The sequence below is a fragment of the Phalacrocorax aristotelis genome, chromosome 2 (genome assembly GCF_949628215.1).
Source record: "Phalacrocorax aristotelis chromosome 2, bGulAri2.1, whole genome shotgun sequence".
NCBI classification, from domain to species: Eukaryota; Metazoa; Chordata; class Aves; order Suliformes; family Phalacrocoracidae; genus Phalacrocorax; species Phalacrocorax aristotelis.
The window spans coordinates 22,681,078-22,698,098 of record NC_134277.1 but is presented as its reverse complement, the minus strand read 5'-3'; the positions used below and the strand labels follow the sequence as shown (position 1 = coordinate 22,698,098).

The 17,021-nt window shown below is 38.3% G+C and overlaps 1 protein-coding gene across 1 annotated transcript in view; it reads left to right on the top strand.

Annotated features, from left to right (window-relative positions):
* LOC142052501 (macrophage mannose receptor 1-like) overlaps nucleotides 1-17,021 on the top strand; it is a 34,269-nt gene that overhangs the window by 12,946 nt on the left and 4,302 nt on the right. The window contains exons 12-26 of the mRNA XM_075082694.1: nucleotides 1,324-1,451; nucleotides 2,758-2,845; nucleotides 3,443-3,587; nucleotides 5,892-5,927; nucleotides 6,028-6,191; nucleotides 6,720-6,787; nucleotides 7,708-7,808; nucleotides 8,163-8,302; nucleotides 9,474-9,588; nucleotides 10,211-10,392; nucleotides 11,038-11,140; nucleotides 12,650-12,879; nucleotides 13,453-13,618; nucleotides 14,982-15,128; nucleotides 16,217-16,333. Of these exons, the coding sequence (XP_074938795.1) occupies nucleotides 1,324-1,451; nucleotides 2,758-2,845; nucleotides 3,443-3,587; nucleotides 5,892-5,927; nucleotides 6,028-6,191; nucleotides 6,720-6,787; nucleotides 7,708-7,808; nucleotides 8,163-8,302; nucleotides 9,474-9,588; nucleotides 10,211-10,392; nucleotides 11,038-11,140; nucleotides 12,650-12,879; nucleotides 13,453-13,618; nucleotides 14,982-15,128; nucleotides 16,217-16,333 (1,930 nt within the window). The remainder of the gene's footprint in view (nucleotides 1-1,323; nucleotides 1,452-2,757; nucleotides 2,846-3,442; nucleotides 3,588-5,891; nucleotides 5,928-6,027; nucleotides 6,192-6,719; nucleotides 6,788-7,707; nucleotides 7,809-8,162; nucleotides 8,303-9,473; nucleotides 9,589-10,210; nucleotides 10,393-11,037; nucleotides 11,141-12,649; nucleotides 12,880-13,452; nucleotides 13,619-14,981; nucleotides 15,129-16,216; nucleotides 16,334-17,021) is intronic.

Here is a 17,021-nt window from a genome sequence, read left to right as displayed (position 1 = left end):
GCATATACCTTCACTGTGAGCCCGAGCATGGGGCAGCCCAGGGGTTGGTGCCCTGGTCACTGTGGTACTCAGGGACCCAGGTGCTGGGTCATTTTTTGGGAATGATCTTTTCCATGGTATTCAAGGGCAAAAATCTGTGAGAAAATCCATCAAATACAATGAAAGTTGACAATTAAAAACCTGAAACAATGAAAACGGAGTGCTAAAAATACACTTTCTTTTATTTAAATGCCAGGTGGGAACCTCACCTAGTTTACTTGCTTCCAGGAATTCGGGACTTCAGAACAACATAGTATTGCACCTCAAGAGCTGGCAGTGTCACTTGCACAAGTCAATGTTTCTACAAGAAATATGATGGGAACCTGGCCTTCTGACAACCTTTTCTTACACAGCATGTGACACTCCTAGTTAGACTTTTAGATCCAGGTTTAGTTTGACATTGGTGACGCTTCAGCAAGTAAAGGTTTGGGGCATTCTCTTGATTTAGCTAAACATGCCTTAAAAAGTCTCATTTTTGACAAGAAAAAGTGAAGAAAAGGAAAAATAGATCAAGTAAAAGTAAATATGCAACACTGCTCTTCCAGGTCTTTATATAAGTATCCTCTTAGTTTCTTTCTTGAGACTCTGCCTGTTGTGGGGCCAGAGATGATTTTAGCCCTGTATTTATACGGGTTTCATCCTCTATGTCACACTTAATTATTGTTACTAACAGTATTGGTTCTGCCAATTTCCAAACTGTTGCTTATCCTTTCCCCAAACTGTCAAGCATCCAGTTCCTCACTTCAAGAATGTTAAGTACGTCATAGCAGAAAGTGGAGCTACCTGTATGCTTGCACCACCGTACAAAAATCTATTCCTCGGCCAGGGTCAGCACCCTGCCAAGAGGCTTTCCGTCCATACTATCTTTTTTATTCCAACATATTGATTTTTCCCTCCACCTTCCATTTCTCACAATTCTACTGCTTTCTACTGTGAAATACCAGAACTGAGCTATCCGAGCTTTCTTTGAGCCTTTCAGTGGTCAAAGTTCCAATTAAGTTCTAAATTATTTTTTTCTTCTCTGTACTTTGTGATACCTTTTGTTCTCCTCAGATGCCTATGCTACTCTTGCCTTGTTTTAAAATAGAAGGTGCTAAGAAAAAAAATACTTTCCCTTCACATTATTAATGTTTAATATTATAGGTCAAATGCTATGTTGTCTCACTTAAGAAAAAGGGGTTGCTAAAGTGATACTAATTTTAACTATATAGTCAATTATATATTTTTATATGTCAAACTTTGCAGATTTAGTAATTTATTTTTACTTTCTTTTTTTCTCAATAGTTTTTTGTGAGAGAGGGAAACCAAAAGAAGTCTTGGTTTGAGGCTGAAGAATTCTGTAGAGAAATAGGAGGAAATCTGGTCACAATCAATACAAGAGATGATCAAATTTTGTTATGGCAATTAGCATCGTGAGTACTTGCACAACAGTTCTTTTCGTGTTCATGCTATGTTACATAAGAATTCCTTCAAAATATATCTGGAGCTGGGCAAGTTAGTGAATAAACACAATCAAATTTTAAATTAAAATGGAATTTTTTTCATCTGAGAGTATCATTCTGAAACATTGATTTAAAAAAAAAAAAGCCCTGAATATTTCAAAGAGGCTTTAACATTTTTGAAATTTTCATCACGGGTTTTAATCAAGACTGTTCTCCAGATCTGATCAACTTTGTACTTGTTATTCCCTCTCCCAAAAGGGAGACAATAAAATGTTCACCTCTAACTATGCCTTTTTTTTACCTGGCTGCAATTCATATTTTCATCAACACATTCAGAAAACTCCTTGAGCTAATGTGTAAAGTAAACCAAAATGCAGGGACTTTTTCCCATGAAAGGTTGGACCAGACGATCTTTTGAGGTCCCTTCCAACCTGGCCTATTCTGTGACTGTGACTCTATGACTTAATATGGAAATTTTCTGACTGTAAACTGAAGACTCCTGAAATCAAACAGGAATTAATTTTAATTAATTTTCACTAGCAGTGTAGACGCCATGTCTTGCCTGCAATGTAGAAGTTATGCCATTATTTTCCCCTCACATTAAAGAACTATATTCTGATTATCCTATGTAATCTCAAGACAACTCAATGGCACATAATATATAGCTATTTAACTAAAACTGTTTGAGATAGTGGAGAATCTAGGTTTAATTTCTCAAATAGATTTAAAGCTGTCATATAGAAATGTCTTTGTGACCTCACCCTTCTTCATTTTATTATTTTTCAGTATTGTGAGAAGCTGAACGCGTTTTTACTCGTCTGTTAAGCTATTTTGGTTTATATTATGAAATCTTTGTGGAGGAAAATCTTTGTGTTATGTAGTGAATGAAATAGGACTCTATTTTACCTGGTCCATAGGTACGACAAGATAAATAGCGTGAACTTTTAAATACAATACATAGGAAGTGCCAAGAAACAAATCAAAGCATTTGAAAAAAATATTTTCACTATTTTTCATTAGTTAAATTGTATTATAGCTCTCTATTGATGTTTCACTTTGCTAAAGCCTCTGTCCGTGAAGTCCTGCTACAGCCAAGAGCTGTGTTGCAGCCACAAGGATGGGAGGCTGAGCTACTTCTGTGCCACATCACTTGTCATTTAACTTCATTCAAATATGGCAAGTCTTGCCCAACACAGAGTACTATCGAACCCCTTCACAGAGTGCAGGCAGCCCCTCTTTCTACACTCATGTATCTATATTGTATGATTTATTTTAGGGATAAAGGACTGCGCACTCAGGCTTTCTGGATCGGTTTATTTCTCTTAAATCCTGATGAAGGATTTGCCTGGATTGATGGTTCCCCTGTGAGTACTTATTTGCTGGATATTAATTGACTTTCTGTCCTTTAGAATATATAGATTTTCATCTTTTTATGCCTTTCTTCTAATCTCTTTAAACCTTCAGAAGGTGCATGGCAACCCTTTATCCATCAGCTGAACAGCTGCAGTGCTCAGTGATGGCACTGCCTTAGCACAATGATGGAAGTACAAAATTGCCTCTGTTTCATCCTGGTACCCTGTTATACCCCATCTTCCACTGTCTGTGCTCTTAGATCTTCACAGCACCCTAGACCCAGCACTGCTGTGTGTCAGTTCAGAGAAGTCAGGTTGTCATCTTTCACAAAGCGAGATAAATACCAGTCCCTACATCCATCAGTTTTATCTCCATCAGACACTTGCTTTTCTATACCATGTAACCTTTACACCTTCTCTGGGGAGCAATGGGGGAAGTGAGCTGATCAGCATGACTTTCACAGCCCTCTTAGACCTATCTAAACTACTATTGATCCCATAAACAAGGTACTTGAGATGATGAGATCCTGAAATTGTGTTATGATGGCAATCACAATTACTTCCACTCAGCTCAAATCACATAGTAATTGAGATGCATTTCCAACACAGGTAATTTACGAGAACTGGGATGAAAATGAACCCAACAACCATGAAGAACTTGAACATTGTGTTATGTTTAATACATCACCCCAAATGCGCTGGAACGACTTGCGCTGTGAACGTTTACTTAATTGGATTTGTGAAACCAAAAAAGGTATGATTGCTTCCCCATTTAATTGGAGCGATAAACCCAAGTGCAAAACCAAATTGTATGGATTTGAACAATTTGAAAAGAAGAAAGATACTGGGAATTGTTCATTTAAAAACCAGTTGCAGTGAAGGCGACACATAAGGCAAGAGGAATGAATTGAGATATTTCAATTGTACTCAGATGCAGGAAGTTAAAGATGTCCCTATTTCTTTATTTCTGGCTTTATCTCTTTCTACCGTGGGTTGAATAAATTTGCAAGGCAAAGGTACTTATTCCCTCTCCTTTATCTCCTCCCAGTATTTCAATCTGCTTCTGGCTTATCCAGAAGAGCCAAAGATGCAGGATACTAGAGTTCTTTATACAAAAGAGAAAAAAGCTTTGCTTCCCACTGTGAAACAAATCATGGGAACCAAAGAGAGGGATTGGTTGCTATAAGAACTGGCAACTCTGAAAAAGAGATCAAAAGTAGACTCTGGTGTAGCCTTGAAGGACTCCTGCATCCACCAGCTTTGCCTGGGAAGCAGGACCCTAACGCCAGGCCTCCCACACCTGGTGCCAGGGCACAAAACAGACCTGATGGACATGTGTTGGGGTGCCTGCCAGTGGGAAACGGGTCTTCATTGGTTGAGAACTCCAGGTGACAACCGATAATGAAAGAACTTGCTTTGCTCACTTGGTCCTACTTCTACGTCCCTGCTTTCTGGTTGTAAACTGAGTAGTTGTGTGCATCTCCATGGAGCAGGAGATTCTTAAAATCTTCTTAAAATGAAAAGAAAGTTGGATACACACAGTAAACTAATCAGAGGCACGATAGGGAGGGGAAGGGAGAAGCAGTTATATTAAAAGCACTGAGTATATCTAATATTTGATGGCTGCCAACAAACCATTGCCCTTGAACAGCAAATAAGGCATCACGCTAACATTGAAAAATTGCTTAACCAAAAAGGAAGGATCACTGTTCCCTTGTGGGTAGATTAGTCATACAAATAAACCATCAAAACACTGACTTCCATATATCAACTCGAAGCAGTACATCCTGTGCAGCCCTTTCTGGTGCACTGAGCACGCTGCTGTGTACAGATGCGTCTCTCTGCTCTTGGTGAGATTACTCAGGAGTAGTTCTGAAACCACAACATAAAGACTCTATTAGTTTATCTTGATCCTAGATGACCTTTCAGAAGTAAAAAAAAAATAATTAGATCTTTTTATTGTGAATCTATATATGATGATCAATGTGAGAGGAGAGATGCTCAGCTGTTAATTCCCTCATACTCACTTAAGACACATACTGACTTCAGATATTCAATTTCATTTTTTTTTAACCAAGGAATGTTACAGTTATGTTAGGATTAAATAATAAAATGAAAATGAGATGAAGTATGTAAATTAATCATGAATATATTTCTATAATTTTAGTTCTGTTCTTCACTAAATACTTAAGAAGAAAATGTTTAAAAGCTCTCAGCAGAAGAATTTTAATTGCTTTTTCATTTGTTTGTTTATTTCCTATCTAAACTGTTCCTGTCATTTCTTTAGTAATGTGTTCCTCTCCACCAAACCACAGAAGAAATGGTGAAAGCTAAGAACAGAATTAATAGTCTTTGTGAGGAACAAAAAAATAGGCGTCCAAATGAAAGCAGAGCTACCTTTGAGGGACTGTAGCTGGCTCTGGGAATAGCAACAGGTTAATTGCTTCTTCCTGGTCCATCCTGTAACCAGCAGCTTGGGTTTGGTATCTACTAACTCTCCAGGACTCTTAAAAACAGACTTTCCCAGTAAAAGCCAAGCCATCAGGACATGAAGAATGCATTGAGACACTGGAAATGATGTGTGGTATTGACAAATTCTCAGCATTAAGCTTGTGAATAGTTTACTACTATGTAGGTAAACTTGAGAACTTAATATATTGGCTGGATTATGTTGTTTGGCTCTAGTCCCTTGAATATTAAAACAAAAAAAATAATAATAGCATGGCAAGTAAAAATACTATATAAATTTTCAAACTGATGTAAATTTCATCTACATAGTGTTTACTGCACATCCTGGATTGTTTCATACAGTGCTTTTGGCGATACAGATATATGCTTTAAAGATACATATTTTTAACTAGATAAATATTTCTAAATGATACATATTTTTTAATTTAATCCAGTGGTATGTGCTCTAAAATCTTCAAAATGCATTAGATAATTCATAGTTCAGGGTTCCTTTTTCTCTATTATGCAAAGCATTTGCAACTACATAAAGCAAATCTCTCTGAATATTTTGTATTTGGAATGTTGCTCATTATGATCTTTTATCTTGCAGGTACACTGCTAAAGCCTGAACCGAACTGCAAATTTGGTAGGATTTTTTCCTTTTTCAAAGAAAAGCTTACTGTATAGTTTTCAGACTTCCTACAGACCAGATATGAATACAATATATATGATTCTTTGTCTTTCAGAATATCAAACCACCAATGATGGATGGATTATATATGAAGATAAGCAGTACTATTTCAGCAAAGAACATGTCCATATGGAAGGAGCACGGAGAATTTGTCAGAAGAACTTCGCAGACCTTGTTGTCATTGAGAATGAAAGCAAAAGACAATTTCTGTGGAAATATGTAAGCACTGAGCCTATTAATTATAACTGAATTCTCAATGAGAGCAGCTGATAAAATAAGGGAATGGCCTATCTATTTAACTAGGCTAGAGTCTGGGGCTATTGTCCTACATTACATATTTATATAACAATATATTTGTTCAGGACCTGTAAAGAAATTACTGTTGCTTTTAGTAGGTAGAGGAAAAAGGAATGCAAATGTTAAAGGTGCAGCAAAGGATAGTACAGGCCCAGGTTGTTCATCTCTTCTAAGATATGTAGTGTTCAGTACAGTGATTATTGCTTTCTTGTCCAGTGGGTTCCTCTGGACACCACATGGGGACAGGATGTTCCCCATACCCCTGTTGCCTGCTTGAAACCCGGGTCTGAACCTACAATGTTCTTGCCTGAGGCTCAATTCCTGGGGGGAAAAAAACCAAAAAGAACATAAATAGGAAAAGAAATCACAGGCTTGATTAATGGGCTTCCAAGTTTTTGCTTGATGTTGAGGAACTGTTTAGTGCCTAACTGTTAATCACTTTTGTTTTAGATTTACACAAAACTCAGAGTGGAATCATACTTCATTGGCTTAGTTGTCAGCTTTGATCAGAAATTTAGGTGAGTAACGGAAAACTGCTCATGGACAACAAATGATGGTAATTTCATCTCGCTCTGTGGGAGCATCTGTGTGTGCTTTCATTTTACAAGCTAATAACTTGTGTAACTGACCTCTGGATAGTTTTAAGAAGTCTCAGATCAGAAGTCTTAAGTCCTTCTCTATCTAAGCAGAGCAATCTGGTTTCCTTCCAAATCTGGGAGAGCAAAACCAATAGAAATCCATGGCTAAGATTCATTTCACTTAATGTCTTACACTAAGAGAACTGAGTTAAACACTCAAGCAACCCTTCATAGGTAGTGGGGAGAAGCAACTAATTTTAGGATGTTATTCACCTGATCCACTTTAGACATCAGCCTTAGGATGAGTTACCTCTGACCAGGTCTCTGATGGCTACAGAGAAAACCCAGGAGGTTTTGATAAAATGTGGATGTAACGGTTTAATCACACTAATCCCAGTGGTTCAAGTTATGTGAGCTGGAATCAAAAAGCGTAAGCAACAATTCACCCTTACCCACACCTATCTCAACAGCTTTCTGAAGTTGCTGGTAGGGAACCTGTTTTAGAAATCTGTTTGTAGAGGCTTCCAGGAGGACACCTTTCCAGGATGAAAGGGAAATCCGTGCACTGGTGAGATCTTGGGGTTTCTGCCCTGTCTAGAACATAAGAAGCCTTCCTTTCAAGTATGACATTGTTTATCCAACCTCTGGCAAAATGGGACACTGATGGGACTTGAATGTGATAGTACTAACAGATGAGAAGCAGCAGGAATGCTGTGGATATGTCCTCTCCAGTATATGTAGAGCCTTTACACTCTGGTCAGCGCTAATACCTTGCTTAGCCCTTTACCTAAACAGGCCTGGTAACTAAATGACTGATGGAGACGTCTGTCTGGCAGCCACTGTCCCCTTTTTTCTTTCAGCTGGCTGGATGAGACCCCAGTGAACTATGTCGCCTGGGCTCCAAACGAACCCAATTTTGCGAATAATGATGAAAACTGTGTGATTATGTCAAAAGATTTTGGTGAGTAAAATAGCAAAAAGAAATATTTAGTTGAAAATTTAGCATCAAAATCCAAAGTGTTTGCTACCTATTTAAATTTGAGGCTACCCCACAAATAGGTAGTTGAACAATACTGACAGTTTATCATAACAAATATGCTGCATTTTAAAACCACGTCATCACTATTAGGAAACAAACATACCACAGAGGAAGGAGGGGTGTATTTGGGAAAATGTGTACATGGCATCTGTTTCACCTGCCTCTGGAAGGTTCCGTTTGTGCTCTAGGAATACTGTCTGGGGGTGGCTGCTGTAATGGTGGTACAAGAGTTTCAGATATATACAACAGAATACTCTGTGTTCCATTTCTTCACAGGCTTTTGGAAAGATATAAGCTGTGCTGTGAAAAATGCCTTCATCTGTGAAAGGCACAATTCAACTTACTCAGGATTTGCTCCTACTGTACTTCCACTTCTGGGAGGATGTCCTGAAACTTGGCTTTTGTTTAACAATAAGGTGCAGTAACAAATCTCAGCCGTATTTAGCAGATTTGCTGTAGGTAGAGAAAACAACTATCCCTTTTATCTCACTATATAAATCCTCTCACTTTATACACCAGTTTATTAAGTGGTATTCTAATTAGCAGTGTACTCACTTTTCACATTGTCAAGACCATATCTAAACCTCAAAAAAAGGTGAATTTGAATGTTCTAAGTTATAATTTCTGTAAATAGTTAGCTATAGTTACTGTTTAGTTTAGACATACTTACTGCACAGGCATTCTGTTCCATTTTCCTTATCTGTCAGTGTAGCCCCTTTTTCTGAGTAACACTGAGATGAAAAAATGAAAGGTCACACTTTTCATATGTAATCGGCTATCACAACAACTCATCTTAAGTTGACTAATAAAAACAGCAATAAATGTCAAATCAAATATAGAAAACAAGCAAGCATTGTTTTTTGCTAAATTAAGCAAAAGTACCCTTGGCCATATGAACTTAAAAATACAACCAAATAATGAAAACCACAAATCAATCTCACAGTGTAATCAATAGGAAAATTTTTTATGCATTCAAAGAGCATAAAAGAGGAGAAGCAGCACATGCCAGTCAAAAAACATGTCTTTTGTCCCTCAGAACATACATAAACACAAAACCAATTATTACACTAGTAGTCAGGAAAAATCCCCATGGGATATTAATACACCATACAAAAGAGTACTTCTTCCAGATGCTGTTCCACTCATGCTGAATGCTCACACAAGCTCAGGCTTTAGCATTACGTCTGTGGTATATAACTGAAAGAACCTGACCTGAGAAATGCCTGCCCTCAATTATGTTCCCAATCAGGAAATAGTTTCAGTCCCTCAAAATGCGACTTTTGAGTAATGTGACCTGAAACATCTACTTGGGCACCACGGATATCTTCTTAATTCATCAAAAGCTTTTGCAGGTTGCCCGCTCTTGCCCAGCACTAACCTTGGCCATCCCAGAGGTTTGTAAGTGCTGCATATGCATCGCTGTGATTAGCTGGGTCTCCTTCTTGCTGGCTGAAAGTATTCGCAATTCAGCAGATCCCCCATATGCTGCTTTTTACGTGCAGGGGCCAGAACTGAATTAATCAAAAGCAATGGTTTTAAAACTCTTTGACACCTGCAATTGTGTCTAATGCTTTACTCTCCCCACAGTGTTATAAAATATTTGGATCCAGTGAAGAAGAGAGACTGACGTGGCACTCTGCAAGAAGTGCTTGTATAGTATTAGGGGGAAATTTGGCGTCTATACACAATGAGCAAGTGCAAGGTATGGCATCTGAACCTTCTGGCCCTAAGTATGAAGCCAGCATATTTTGCCATCTAATGGCAAGGCCAAACTAGTCTCCAGATCTAAGACAACCTATGAAGGAAGACCTGGAGCTGCTTGATCCAGAGAGAAGACTGGACTGAGATATTATGACACTTCCCATCTCTTGGCAAAAATGTCATTTGGAGGGAACTGAATAATCTATTCCCCATTGCCTTGGAAGATGGGATAAATAGTAATAGTTCATAGTAATGAAATGCCCACTGATATTCAAGTAAGACAGTAAACAAACACCCATCAGAAATTACATATGTGCAGTTGATGCTACCTTGGGGAAAACTGGTTATTCCTTTTGAAGTCCCTTCTAGCCCTAACTGCTATATTTCCAAGAAGTCTATGTAATTTTTATCTAAAAAACTTTTCCTTTTTTTTAATGAAATCGAACTGCTTCAGTTCATTGTAATTTTTCTCTTTTACTATTAACTCATAGTCTAATAACACTGAACTTGATATTTCCAATATTTTAAAAAGTTGGTTGGTTGTTTTCTTTGGACTTTGGTTTATGCTGAAGTTGAAGAAAGAAAATTCCTCAGCTTTTTTATTTTTTTATATTTTTTAATAGCGTTCCTCACCTTCCATCTAAAGGATATTGCCAATGAAACATGGATCGGACTGAATGACATTAACAGTGAGGGTATATATCTTTGGACAGATGGAAGCTTATTTGACTATTCAAAGTGGGCAAGACAATTCCCATTTAGAGATAAATACACAAAAGTTGACTGGCAGTATATTACAATACAGGTAAACAGAAAAAAATCAGCAAATGCATAACTTAGATAACATACTTGAGGTTTGAGTAACCAGCCTGACTTCTATCTCAGCTAGGTTCTTTAAGGAGAAGGCAAATGAATATTTCAGAGATCAAGTTTTTAAAGCTGTACCTAGATTAACAGGCCTGTTTAGAGTCTACACTTATTATCATTCATTTGCAAAAGTATAGAACTGCAGAAAAGGAGTGCTGCATTATAATTACTGCTAGAATTCATTAAAATTATTAGAATTATTAGATTTTACTGAAAATATTCAGTATTACTAGCTGGGATTTTACTTTGTTTTATTTTTCTCCTGGTACAGCATGAATCCAAATGAAAGTTCAACAAATTCTGTATAGATTATCATAGACAACACAGTAAAAACAGCTTTGGTGCACTCCAAGAAATTGTAATAAACTGACAAAAGTTCTTGCAGTGATTTGCCAAGGAAAGTACATTTGCTTAAGATATCTAATGTAATGCATTTAATTTCCAAGAAACAATAAATGAAAGTAAGAGCCAAAAAATTAGAAAAAAAAAGCCTTTAACTTTGTCTCCTCAAACCTCTTTCTATTATTTTGCCAGACATGTTGCACTTTATCAGCTATAATTTTCTTCTTTAATTTTTCCCTAGACTGACTGTATTGCAATGACAAGAAGATCTGTAGATGAAGCAGGGTACTGGGAAAACACTGACTGCCAGAGTAACAAAAGCTATATTTGCCAGATGGACAGCAGTAAGTATTACTTTTTACCTCCTTTGTTGGAAGACATTTACTGAACAATCCAACCGTACGAGTCCTCAGTTGTAACTGCCCGGCTGTGCCTGTAGCAGACAGGGTGAGGGAAGTAGGGCTATTTTCCCAGCTCAGGAATCCCAGACAGAAAACCCACTCTGGCATAAGGATTATAAAAATGTTTTGGCTTTACGGCCTCTCCCCTACCAGCATACCCACCAACGCTCACAGAGGCTGACTTCACCTACCCTGCAGACATCTACACTTAAATCAGCTGCCTGAACATGGCAAGTAGACACTTTGAAGGTAGGATTGACCTGCTTCATCCTGAGGCAAATGCCCAACATAAGCTGGAAATGCTATGCTTTCAAAATACCATTTTTCTCTATTGACAGGAAAGTTTAGCCATCTGTGCTTTACCCAGCTAGCATAGATCTAGGTATCTTAATCAAGTTATTTTGCAAATGCAAATACAAAGCATAAAGACAAATCCATCAGCGACCTCCACCATGGCTATCTCAGCTAGCTAGACAATACACTAAAAGCATCTTTCCCACCCTCACCCCCAGACCTAACTCTCCCTCACTGAAAAACCTTCCCACATACCCCACAGGGGGCTTAACTACAGTGAGTTAAACTGTATATTTTTCTCATTGGTCTCTAGCAATGCTTTTATACCACAAGATCAGCAATAATCAGAAGGGCAAATGTTCTAGTTTTCTTTGTTTATCCTCAGGGTGGGAGACACATCCGGAGCACAGCTACACTGCAGAGTCCACAGGAATAGAAACAGGGAACTGCTGAGCAGCAAGTAAAAATACAGGAAGAAGCCACAGCTGGGCCAGATGCTTCACAGCTCTGTCCTGTGCAAGTGCAGAAAGCTGCACAAGGGCAACACTAGCAAAAACAATTGCCAGGGCATTTTTGACACTGACTGAGCATGAAGTTTTTGTCCTTTTCTTCTGTCCCCATCACTATCTCTAGTTCTTTGTCTTTGACTTCCACAAAATCATTTAAAGTACAGCTACAGTTTCCTTTTTCTCTTCATCCTACATGGGAAAGAAGCAGCAGCAGAGCCCCAAACTTTGCTTAGAATGATATTGACCCCTATTTTGAGCCTTAAGTGGTGTGGAGGTCCTGCACTGTGCTTGTGCTTGGCAGGAATTCACCTGCACTGCGGGAAGGGAATTTAGAGAGCTCTGGGGGAGGATCACTGTGTGACCAGTATTCACATCCTTTCATCTTGTGCAGTATATGTCCACAGATATGCACAGCTCATTCTCTGCCTCTCCCTAATGCCTGAATACACTATTTACACTACAGTTACAAATAATTCCAAATTACTATTAAAATATGTCTCCTGTGTTTTAAATAAGAAATGCTTTTACTTGCTGCTTGTGCTGCCACACTACATTAATCTATTACTCAGAAGTAATATTGTTATTCAGGTAGCCAGTAATTTTCACTGTTTTCTCTCCTTCTGCCTGAATTTGTACCTCTTTCCTACAGAGCCTGAACTGTTTCATTCCACAACTGCTCCAGATTCTGATTTCATCCATTATGCTAACAGCAGCTATTTAATCATTCCCTCTAAAATGAATTGGGAAGAAGCAAGAAAAGCCTGCAAGGAGAAATCTTCAGAGCTTGCCAGCATTTTTGATTATTACAGTAATATATTCCTCCTGCTGCAGGCAGTGCAATATGAAGAGCCCTTATGGATTGGGCTCAACAGCAATGTGGTAAGATTAACTGATAGGTGGTATGGTTAAACGCTACGATTGGATTACTATCAGTAGGGACAATTGTAGCATGGACAGATTTAGGAACCTAGGATGGGTGAACAGCACTCACTTCATTTAACTTCATCTATCTTAAATCATTAAACTCCATCTTAGGCAAGAGAGAAGGATGGGAACCTCTGACAGTTTGGGCCTCTCTTTACTAACTCTGAGCCTTCCACAGGTTTCATGTTCCTGTGGTCACGGTGCTCTTCAGGGTGATCTGACTCTCTGGGACCATGATTCCACCTCACAAAGTTGCCCGACAAGGGACTCGGCACCAGCAGTACCCAGGAAGCATCATTTAGCCTTCAAAACACCTTCATGGGCTCTTTCAGCATGGGCCGCATACTGCTGTGTCTTACTTTTACGTTGCTGAGTCCTGATTCAATTAATATTTTAACAGCACTAGCACAGATATACAAACTGAGCTTTATATATCACTGTGAAAATGTGCATTTGTGTAAATCCTCTTACCTGAAACAGCAGGTGAGAGCGTAGAAAAATTATGTCAATTGTCTGTTTCAATTTTAGAGTTATGGCTATTACAGATGGACCGATAAAAGGAAAATAAATTTTTCTAAGTGGCACTATGGAGAACCAAAACAGAAAATAGCCTGTGTCTATCTAGAGCTCCATGGGTCCTGGAAAACAGCACCGTGTACTGAAAAACATTTTCCTGTCTGCAAAAAATACGAGGGTACGTTATGGTAATGACTTCTGGTTTTATGACAGCAACTTTGCTCAATCTGTTTTGACTGAAATACAAATTTCTAAGTATATATTGAGGAATAATATGCCTGAGTGTGTAATGTCAATACCTTTATTTTGTATGAGCAGTGTTTTATTTTGCGGAAGTCAAAGCCCATCTACTGTGGGCCAAGATACTGCCGTTTTACTGGACTGGGGTGACAACCGCCGTAGGAGTTTTCCTATGTTGCAGGCAGACAGAACATAGACATTGTGAAAGTAGTAAAAAATTTCACTTCAAGTCTAGAATGTGAAACTCTAATGACAAGAATTTTGTGGGAAGCATTGTAATCAAAAAAGTCCACTGAATATAAAATAGATTTTGTTCCTTCAACATAAGCAGTCTTCATACACTTGTTACGGTCTCACTGTTATTAGGTTCTAAAACCTGGGGAAAGGAGGAAGAGTTGCATCTGGGGAAAAAAAGATTCCATTATTGGCCCAAAGAAAAGTTCATACTTCATAGCGATTCTATGGGTGTCACTGAGGAATACTAGAAATTAAAAGCTACAGGCAAACCTTAGGATGGGACTGAACCTTTTTGCTTTCTCATTTGTCTTAGAGCAGCTGCTGTTACCTCCAGTGACACAGAGTTAATGGAAATTCTGAATTTCCTTTGATCTGTTTTTGTGTAGTTTTTCTTTAATTTCTTTTCCAGACCACGTTCTGAACTTCATATCTATTCATTTGCAGCTCGGGTTTTAAAAATGCCTGTGCTCACTAACAGTGTTACTGTTTCATTCCATAATGTCATTGACTGTAGGAAAATGAGGGGCTACTACATAAATATTCAATGACCTTCCGATTATTCTATACATTGTCAGAGTTAAAGCTGTTCAGAAATTTTATGTAGGGATTATTATCTTGAGGAAAATATTAAATGGGAAATTTCCACAGTAAACTATGATTTAGATGATATTTCATTTATAATCAAATTGAGGGTTTGGGAGTTTTCTGGCTTTTCTTCTTATGCTTTTTACTGTATCTTTTATTTATACAAGTTTAGTTGTTACAAAATTAACTAGAACCAAAAATGCCTGAACACTCAAATATCCTTGAGACAGTCCAAATTTGATTTAGTTGGTAACATGGAAGAGCGCAGGCTCACATTGACTCATTCAGCTGTGACTGAGCAGTTCTGCTCCTCATTGTCACTCTTGACATAGTCACTGATAATTCTAGCACGGTGTGCTGAAGAATATTTTAAGTACCTTTAAGAAAGGTTGTTTGTTTTTTTTAAAAACTTGATTTTATATCTGAAGAACTGCAATCCCTACTGAATGAAAGCATCCATAATATTTCATTTCTTCTAGATGTACTTCCTTCTGATCCCCCACAGGATATTGGAAAATGTCCTGAATCTGATCACATATCTTGGATTCCTTTCCGAAGCCACTGCTATAACTTCAATGCCAATGAAATGAGCTGGGCTCAGTCTGTGACTCAGTGCGTTCAATCAGGTAGTTATTATTTTTGCCCAAAGACAGGATTTCAATCTTTACATTAAAAAAAAAAAACACCAACTTTAAAAAAGGTCTTGAAAACTAATGCTGCAAAATCTACACACATTAAAAAAATAATCAGTCTCATTTGTTTTTCACCATTGATGCTGCTTGCTTTTCAGTTATGTTGAAATTAAGGTGATCATTTTTTCTTGGTTTCTTTTTTTTTTCCCAGCTGTGCTTGTTTCTTGTTATAGTTCTTCATTCACAGAATTCCTCCTCTTAATAAGATTTTAAAATGGGTTAACTTCTTTCTGCATCCCTTATCGCTTCTTTTCTGTATCGCTCCGTACACAAGAGCAGAAGTAAATGTCGTAACAACAGTCACTTATTCTTAACATGGGGTGTGTGATCCGAAGGGGGTTGCATGCATTGCCTGAAAGTCCTTGCTCTACCAGCGGGGCTACCTGGCAGCCCGCAGACCCAGGGGAGGGCAAATGTTTCCCTCCCCCATCTTGGAGGCATCTGGTCCTGGCCAAGACCATGAGGTACTCGTCCCTCTTCCACCTATTCTGCTGAATCATCAGCTACCTCATCCATGCTTCAGGAGGCCATGAGAGAGAAAGGGAAGCACTATACTGCCCAAAAGTGGGACGTTTTGTTTCATATCTTTTTATATCCTCTTAGCCCTCTTCTTCCAACACCATTTCCAGAAAAATTAATACTTCAGTTTGAATTGCAAATTTGTTTGCTGCACAGTATTACATGCTACATAATATCCTGACAAATCATGAAAAGCAAATAAATAATCATGTGTAAAACCTATGAAAAATATTATCTAATAATTTGAAAATAATGTGCACTTTGCCTGGTGTTTAAAAATCATCATCTTCACTGTGATTTCACGGCTTTCCTTTCTGATTATAACAGAGTCTGTGCCATTGCCCTACAGCTGAATGCTATTTTCTGGTCACTATCTAAATCCGTGCTTACTCCCTACCAGTAGGAGAGGTTTTATTAACCTTGACCTCTGTAACTAGCTGTAACTAGCACTGACTTCTCTGGCAGGGGATACCTCCAATCATCTTCTGTTGTTCTTTTTATAGGTGGTATGTTGACTTCTGTAGAAGATCTGGCAGAATCTAACTTTTTAGTAGAGCATGCAGACTTATACACAAGCAAGACAAGTGGTTTTTGGATAGGAATATACAGAAATGTAAATGGTAACTATTTTAACTTCTATAATAATCATAAACAGACTTCATTAAATGGACAAAATATGAATAAGATACATTGTTGTTTTTAAGGAACTAATTGAAGTACAATAGAAGCTAGTTAAAACCAAAAAGATAGGTTGATAACATATAAACTAAAAATTCTTGGAAGTTGATGGTTTTAGCCAATAGCCATGAAAGGCTGTAGAAAAGACATTTTCTTGACTTCAATTATGGGTCTTGGATATTGCATGGGTCCACCAAGGGATGCCACCATGTGGGACTGTCTCAATTCAAATATCTTGTCTATATCTGGTTCAGTAGAAAGATGTGGAGAGGTGATAGGAATATCTCTTGAGAGGCACAACACAGAAGAAAGTGAGATTTAACACATACATTCAGCTGGCCATACCTGAGGCAATCATGGGGACTCATTTCTAAATTTGAATGATCCAGGAACTGCTGTAATCAAGGATAATTTTGCACAACTGCTTATGGCTGCAGTGCCACCGAGGCCCTTTAGAGAGGACCACAGCCAATAACATGTATCCATCCCTCTGACCTCAGCCCTCCCTGAGGATGGCTCCTATTCCCGGTCTCTGAAAAAGCCTTTCCCACCCTGTTTGCTCTGTGCCTCCATGGGGAACATGTCCCGGCTGGCTCTCATCGTCTCATGGCTGGGGAGCACCTGTGTGGG